The sequence below is a fragment of the Arvicanthis niloticus genome, chromosome 26 (assembly GCF_011762505.2).
Source record: "Arvicanthis niloticus isolate mArvNil1 chromosome 26, mArvNil1.pat.X, whole genome shotgun sequence".
NCBI lineage: Eukaryota > Metazoa > Chordata > Mammalia > Rodentia > Muridae > Arvicanthis > Arvicanthis niloticus.
In genome coordinates this window covers 14,205,837-14,213,775 of record NC_133434.1, presented here as the reverse complement: position 1 = coordinate 14,213,775, position 7,939 = coordinate 14,205,837, and the positions used below count along the sequence as shown (strand labels likewise).

The 7,939-nt window shown below is 46.2% G+C and overlaps 1 protein-coding gene across 7 annotated transcripts in view; it reads left to right on the top strand.

Moving 5' to 3' along the window:
* The first annotated feature begins 7 nt into the window (after positions 1–7).
* Positions 8–7,939, top strand: part of Rnf214 (ring finger protein 214) — a 54,262-nt gene continuing 46,330 nt past the window's right edge. Inside the window, exons 1-3 of one of the 7 annotated variants that reach the window (XM_076925010.1) lie at positions 8–143; positions 1,980–2,093; positions 6,840–7,347. In XM_076925010.1, coding sequence (XP_076781125.1) covers positions 1,987–2,093; positions 6,840–7,347 — 615 coding nt within the window. In that variant the 5' untranslated portion in view covers positions 8–143; positions 1,980–1,986. Of the gene's footprint in view, positions 525–554; positions 577–703; positions 1,162–1,979; positions 2,130–6,839; positions 7,348–7,939 lie in introns of those variants that run through there. The other 6 variants (XM_076925013.1, XM_076925008.1, XM_076925012.1 and 3 more) reach the window with 6 other exon arrangements.

The following is a 7,939-nucleotide window of genomic DNA, read 5'->3' as shown; positions in this document are numbered from 1 at the left end:
CCGGGCGCTCGGCCGACGCCCGCCGACGGCTTCTGCCACAGGCCCGTGCGGGCTGTGGGAGTTCCGGCGGCCCGAGCCCTCGTGTCCTCCGCCACAGGTCCCTCCCCTCCGTCAGAGGGCCCTCGTCCTTCATGGCGTCCTCTGTAAGGACCGTCTCGGTTCCGACCTCTAAACGCCTCTCGCGGCTCTTCTCCGTCGGACGGCCATAGCCTTGACTCTACCCCATAAAACTCCTCAGAGAGGCTCTCGCCTCCATCCGCCCGCCGTCTCTCTGGCCCGCGTTCCCTCGGCCTCCGCTGGGTCTCAGGGCTGTCCCTCAGTGGCCCCGTTGCCCGGGCACTGCCCGTGCCTGCCGCCAGAGGGCGCCGTCGGTGGCGGCCGCGCACCCCGCGGGGCCGCTCCTCTCGCCGCCCCGGCCTCGCCCCCTGCGCTCGCGCCGCCGGAAGTGGGAGGTGCCGCGCGCGGGCCGGCGCTCGACCCCTCCCCCAAGCTCGGCCGCCCCCTCCCCCTCTCCGCCCGCTCAGGTGCGTCCCTTCCCTCCCCCCCGCTTTGCTCCCCGGGGGCGCGGCGCGGGAGGTGTGTGCGGGGCGGCGCGCGGGTCGGGGCGGCGGGGCCAGGGGGCGCGGCGGGGGGCGGGGAGGGGGCGGCGGGGACGGGGGCGGGAGCCCGGCCTGGGAGTGGGACGGGGACTGGCGGCCGGTGAGGACGGAGGGGAAGGGGTGGAGGTGGCGCTGGCCAGTGCCAGGGGCCAGCGTAGCGGCAGCTCCCGGTGAAGAGTGGCGGTGACCACCCGGCGCAGCTTCCCCCCATTGTCCCCTTCTGCGTCGCCGCCTGGCTGGTGACCATCATCGGGTTGTGGGATTCCCTTGGGCATACTGGACTCTCCAGCCAGATGTGCGACCCCCACCCCTCTCTCTTTGGGCGAGCTTCGGGCTGCAGTGTTTCACGGATGACCCTTGCCCTAAGGTTTTTCGTTTACCGGGCATCGGTGACCCAGACCTTGTGTTCTCTGTTGGAGGCAGTGATCTCGACCCTATTGGAGGCAGAATGTTTGCATCCGAGATGCAATAATGGCGTTTCGGGGCCCATTTTCACTCGGGAGCGTTTTATTATGAGAGGAGACTGAAGCACTGAGCTTGACTATTGATTCAGCCTGACTCGGTATCTGTTGTGCATTCTTCTGGGTTCAGAGGTATTCATGTGATGCTGTCAAAATAAAAGCAGGAATGTCTACTAATCCTACCTTCACCATCGAGCTTTTCTTCTTACCATAGAAGGCGGAGTTTATTTTGCAGCACACACACACACACACAAAAAGATGCTCTTAAAAATAAAAATGTAAAAAAAGCGTCTTCTTGGGTTCTCTTACTTGAGTTATCATGTTTTTCAGCATCTCCCTTTTCTCCTGGAGTTACCAAGTAGTAACCTGTTTTGCCACAATGGTAACTTGCTAGTGGGGCATTGGCAGATACCAGATGTTCCCATCTGTAGGAAAGGAATATTGTCAGGATAAAAGACACACCCCACAGAGATGGTCCGAGATGACTTGTTCTTGGAAACACCTCACAGAAACCCTATCACTTACATTAATAGAGAATGCTCTGACTGCAACAGCCAAAAGAGATTTAAACATAGTATTGATTCTGGGCTAGAAAGGTCAACTTTAATAAATGGTAGTAGACAAGGTAGGTATGTGGACCATTCGGAAAAATCTGATCAGATTATCATCTGTTTGAAATGACTGCATTTCTCTCAAGAACAAAAGAAAAATCTTTGTGTAGACTCCTGATGTTTATGTACATATGACAGTCCCAAGGGCTAGTGCTGACTGGGACTTAGGGCAGGAAGTGGCTTTTTTATTACCCTCCTGCAGAATACTCTTTCTCAGGTGTCAGGAGGAACTGACCCAGTGGGCATTGTGCAAAGGAAAGCCATCAGCTTTGTAACTTGTGTCTTTTCATTTGTTTCTGAATGTCCAGAGTGCAGATGGCGGCCTCTGAGGTAGCTGGCCTTGGGGCTGGTGCCCCGAGTTCTTCGGAATCTTCTGCTTTGTGTGCTTCCAAGTCAGACGAGTCTCTCCCAGATGGCCTAAGGTAACGTGCAGACTCTTGAGGAGAAAGCTTCTTTGGGTAAGGTGCTTTTGGGATGGGTTTCTGAGCGCCTCTTCTTCCCTCTTTGGAGCTCTAGTGACACTTCTGCAGATTAAGGTTTTTCCCCCCTTCCTCAGATTAATGTTTTTTTTTTTTTTAAGTAGGGACTGCTTGATTTTTGTATGGTATCCTACATGACAACTGATACTTGGGTCGGCATGCTAGGTTAAGACAAGTGTCAACATGTTATAAATGCATGTATTTCCTTGATTTGTCCTATCCCGACTCTGTTCATTTAACCATTCTTGTGCCTCTTGCTCATTTTCTTTTTTCTTTCTTTCTTTTCTTTTTTTTTCTTTTTTTTTTTTTTGTTTGTTTTTTGGGTTTTTTTGGGTTTTCTCGAGACAGGGTTTCTCTGTATAGCCTTGGCTGTCCTGGAACTCACTCTGTAGACCGGGCTGGCCTCGAACTCAGAAATCCACCTGCCTCTGCCTCCCAAGTGCTGGGATTAAAGGCGTGCGCCACCACTGCCCAGCTGCTCATTTTCTTCTTTCTTTTTTTTAGAAGAGGTCTCCCTTTGTAGCTCTGGTTGACCTAGAATTCACTGTGTAGACCAGGCTTACCTCAAACTCAGAGTAGTCTACCTCCCTCTGCTTCCTGATTACTGGGATTAAAGGGATTCGTCACTATGTGTGTCCATACTCATATCTTTACAAAATTATTATTTATTGTATATTATGTGTGATGGCGTGGGGAGGTGTGTGTACATTTGGAGGTCAAGAGGACACTTTGTGGACTTGGTACTTAACTCTTATGTGGGTTCTAGGTGTCAAACTCATGTTACCAGGCTTTTGTGGAAAAACCCTTACCTACTGAGCCATCTACTTATTTACAAGATACTTGGTTATATAGGTAGATATATCTGTACAAAATACAAACATAATCACAGATTATATGTGTATCTATTCATATTTATATCTGTTAATATATCTTATTGCTTACTGTTTCATATATATTATGCCTTTAAAGTGTATTATTCTTTTTTTCTTCCATCCAAATTTGTTTTTTATTATATTAGCTAATTAATTTATGTTTTCTTCTTGAGGCAGGGTCTTACTATGTAGTTCCGGTTGACCTGGAGCTGACTGTGTAGACCAGGCTGACCTTGAGCTTACAGAGATCCTTCTAATTCTGCCTCTCAGGCGTTTAAATTTAGAGTTTGTGTGTAACATACATGTCACAGTTTTCATGTGAAGATCAAGAAAATCTGCCAGCATTGGCTCTTTCACCATGTGGGTCCAGGGGAATCCAAGTGTGGTGGTTAGTCTTGGTGGCTACTGCCTTCACACACTGAGCCATTTCACTGGCTTCAAGACTCCTTGTTGTTGTTTGTTTTTGAGACAGGGTCTCTTGTAGCTCAGGCTGGCCTCAAACTCACTATGTAGCCAGGGCCAATCTTTCTGTCTTCACCTCCCAAGTGTGTGGGACATCACACTTAGCTTTTTCCTCCAAAGTCTCGAAAGCAGGAGTTGTAATTATCTAACTTTGCCTCTTAAGTCTGTCTAATACACTGTTATGTGCAATATTGAACTGAATTGATTGGGATCTGATATAATAGGTAACACTATACCAACAGCTATGTGCACATTAACACATTCAACCCTCATGCAAGTCCCAGAAGGCAGGGGTTAATGTTCCTATAACAGGTGAGGAAACAGACTCAGAGAGGCTAGTGACTTGCCCAAAGTTACAAAACTGTGTTGGAGTCAGGATTTGAACTCATGAACTCTGACTTAAGAGTCAATAGATATTTGTTTTTGAAAAGAGATATGGTGGTACACACCTGTAGCGCTAGCACTTCTGGGGCCAAGGCAGGAGAGTGTGAAGTTCAAGGTCTTAGTCAGTTACCCTCGTTCAGAGCCGGCCTGAATTACATGTGACTGTGTCACTAAATAAATTAACAAATGAATGAACAAAAAGCAAGAGGTACTGTTAGTGAATGAGTAATAGGGGAAATGCAAGCCGGCCATAAACTTGGATATTTCAGCTTGTGTTAATTTTCTAAATAAGAGCAGCCGTGTCCTACCAGTGGTAGTAATAGCAGCTAACAGCAGGTTATTGAGTGATCTCTAGGTTAGTTGGACGGTACTATTTCTACTTTAGAAATGGAGTAACTTGTCTAGAGGCTAGTAGACTGTACAGTTTATATTTAAGCCTGGGTATTGTATTTGACCAGGTCTATAATTAAGTTCCCTGTCCCCATTCCACAGTTGGCTTTCAAGAAGAATCACTCAGTGTTTGCTGGGGGAGGCAAAGACATTTTGTTTTAGTGGACTTGCTCCTCCTGTAAATAACCCTTCATCCATGCTCCTATATTAACTCCAATTAAACTTACTGGTCCACTAGAAATGGAAATAAAAATTAGCCGGCGAGAAATGTAAATAAAAATTAGCCGGCGGCGGTGGCACACGCCTTTAATCCCGGAACTTGGGAGGCAGAGGCAGGTGGATCTGTGAGTTTGAGGCCAGTTTGGTCTACAGAGTGAGTTCTAGGACAGCCTGGGCTACACAGAGAAATCTGTCTTGGGAAAAATAGATAGATAGATAGATAGATAGATAGATAGATAGATAGATAGACTGAGTATATTTGTAAAGATTTCTATAGCACAGATAATTGTTCTGAGGGAAGAGCACTTTATCTGAAGCCTGTGTTGGTGTTAGCTTGGGATGAGTGAAGGGTGAGCTGACAGACTCTGTTGTACACACTGCAGCAGGGGAGGGAAGACAACAAAGACATTTGATACAAACCTTTACATTTTTTATTTATTAATTTTTTGGATTTTTTTTTTGAGACAGGGTTTCTTTGGGTAGTCCTAGTTGTTCAGCAACTCACTCTGTAGACCAGGCTGGCCTGAAACTCAGAGATCCTCCTGCCTCTGCCTCCTGAGTCCACTGGGATTAAAGGCAAGTGCCTCCATGCTCAGCTTTTTTTTTTCCTTGATGTACATTGACATTTTGCTTACATGTATGTCTGTGTAAGGGTGTTAAACTAGAACTGGAGTTAGGACAGCTCTAAGCTGCCATGTGGGTGTTAGGAATGGAACCCATGTCCTCTGGAAGAGCAGCTGGTGTTCTTAACCACTGAGCCATCTCTCCAGCCCCTAATTTGACATAGATTTAACTTGTGAGCGAAAGACTGGCTATGAATGTTAGATGTCATTCTGAGTGTGCTCTAAGGCTCTCTGGAAAAGGTGCTGCACTGGCCAACTGTGATAGTCCCCGCCTTCATCTTAGCTCAGGAGGCAAAGGGAGGTGGGTCTCTAAGTGTTCAAGACCAGTCTGATCTATTAAATAAGAGTGCCAGGCCAGTCAGGGCTACACTGTGAGACCTTTTCTCAAGGAAGAAAAGAAAAGAAAGGAGAAGAGAAAAGAAGAAGACAAGCAAAAACAAGTAGTACACTGGTTCCGGCTTAATAAGCAGTGTGTGCCCAGCCTGTGCAAGTGTTTATTCCCTAGACCTAGGGGTGAAAGGGAAATTAAACATTAAATATCTTTGACAAATGACAAAATTCCCATCCCAGATGTTAAATATATGTATGTTTGTTATATAGAATAAAATTTCCATCAGCAACTTCAGTTATGAATTCAAGATTTTACCTTCAAAGCTGAATATGGTGGCTTATGTCTAGAGTCCCCAGCATGTGGATGCTGGTGCAGCATGGTTGCATGGTTTTGAGGCTGGTCTAAGCTGCACATGAATGCCATTTTCAGCCAGGACTACATACTAAGATGCTATCACAAAGAAATTAAACAAAGTGAAATCTGACTCTAAACTACTTGAGGTGATACTGTTCACTGGCAAACTGTCAAGTCAAATAGTGGTTTTGTTCAAAGATCTATGTGATGTATTTAAAGAACAGTTATTATTTTTAGTTCAAGTAAGTGTGTGTGTGTGTGTTTGTGTGTGTTTGTGTGTGTGTGTGTATAGGCCAAGGACAACTTTTAGGAGTTTCTTTTTCCACTGTGGGTTACAAGGACTTAATTCAAATCATTAGGGCTTGCATAGCAAATACCCAGTAGGCTACCTTACTATACTAGTAAAATTATTTTTGTGGAACATGCAGTTGGAATAAAAACAAGGTTTTGCCAGGTGTGATGGTGACACCTTTAATCCCAGCACTTGGAGCTAGAGGCAGGTAGATTTCTTTGAGTTCAAGACCAGTCGGTGAGGCCCTGTCTCAAATAAACAAATCTAGGTATTTATGAAAATATGCATAACTAAGTTAGTATCTATAACTAGTCTAACTAGCATTGTGCTGTGTTTTTCCTGTTCACAAAAGTTGTTGGCATTGGGCATTTATTTTTAGACCTGGAGGGTCACTTGTTTTTAAGCACAATAGGCCACTCCCAGAACTTTCTCAAGGTCCTACCTACCATGTTGGAATACCTAGAAATTGTTGGATAGAAAGAAGTTTGTTCTGGTGGAGAAGGCCTATAGCATGTGGTTTTGTTCTGGTGACTGTGTTGGGGGTGTGGCTCATTAGTAGAGCACTGTCCAGCATGGGTTTGATTCCCAGCACTTCAAAACACAGTGTCATATTTAATCTTTCAAAAGTTGAGGGAAGAATTCCTTCTTTTGTGGTGTTAGTAACAGAATCCTGGGTCTGAGCCATGCTAGTCAGGTGACATACCACTGAGCTACAACCTCATCCCAGAAAACAAAATTTTTTTTTTTTTTTTTTTTGGATAGCCCCAAAGACTCTGCCCAGAAACAGAAGAACTCATCTCCGCCGAGTTTAAGTAGCCAAATGATAACCAAGGAGAGTAACAGAAATGCCCATTTGGAACACCCAGAACAGGATCCTGATTCATCAGTGGGTGACACTACAGCAGCGCATGAGGAAGTTTTAGGAGAAAACTTGGTAGCCACAGCCCTTTGTCTTTCTGGCAATGGGTCTCAGTCTGATGTGAAGGACTTGACCAACCCAGCAGGAGAGGAGGGGGACACGAGCCTCCAGGAGAGCCTCCTTCCAGTCACTCGGTCTCTTAAGGCAGGGTGCCACTCAAAACAACTTGCCTCCAGGAATTGCTCTGAAGAGAAGTGTCCAGCAGCCTCCATCCTAAAGGAAGGTAGCAGGGATACAGGCTTGGACTTCCGACCTGTAGGACCAACAAATGGGGTTGAAGGAGTCAGAGTGGATCAGGATGAGGACCAGGATAGCTCTTCCTCGAAGCTTTCTCAGAACATCGCTGTGCAGGTTAAGTATCACGTTTCTACCACTAAACTGGAATTGGGGGAGGGGAGGGACCATTTCTGTGGTAGAGAACTGCATTGGGTCATTTTTTGCTAGTAGTCGTCACACAGTTTGCATATAGTATCATGTAATGGCTTCTTGATTCTGTGTTGCAGAAACAGGAAAGCCAGTGTGTAACTGTTAACATCGGCAGTTCTCATGACCTCCGTGTCACCTCTGTGATGGAGACGTGACTGGTGTACATCCTTAGCATTTATCCTTTCCCTTCTTTCCTCTTTTTTTTTTTTTTTTTTAATGTTTTTATTTTTCAAGCCAGGGTTCCTCTGTGTAGCCCTAGCTGTCATGAAACTCAGTATGTAGACCAGACTGACCTCAAATTCTCAGCGACTGCCTGCCTCTGCCTCCTGAGTGCTGAGTACAAAGACGTGCACCACCCTGCCCAGCTAGCATCCATACTTATCAACTCTGCCCTTGTGGCTTGTCTGGTCTGCATCTTAAGTGAATGAATGCTGCTTTCTGGTGCCTGGGTGCTTTGCTGTAGGAAGGACTATGGGTACATAGGTTGCTTTCTCTCAGGCAGATGGTGGACAGTTTT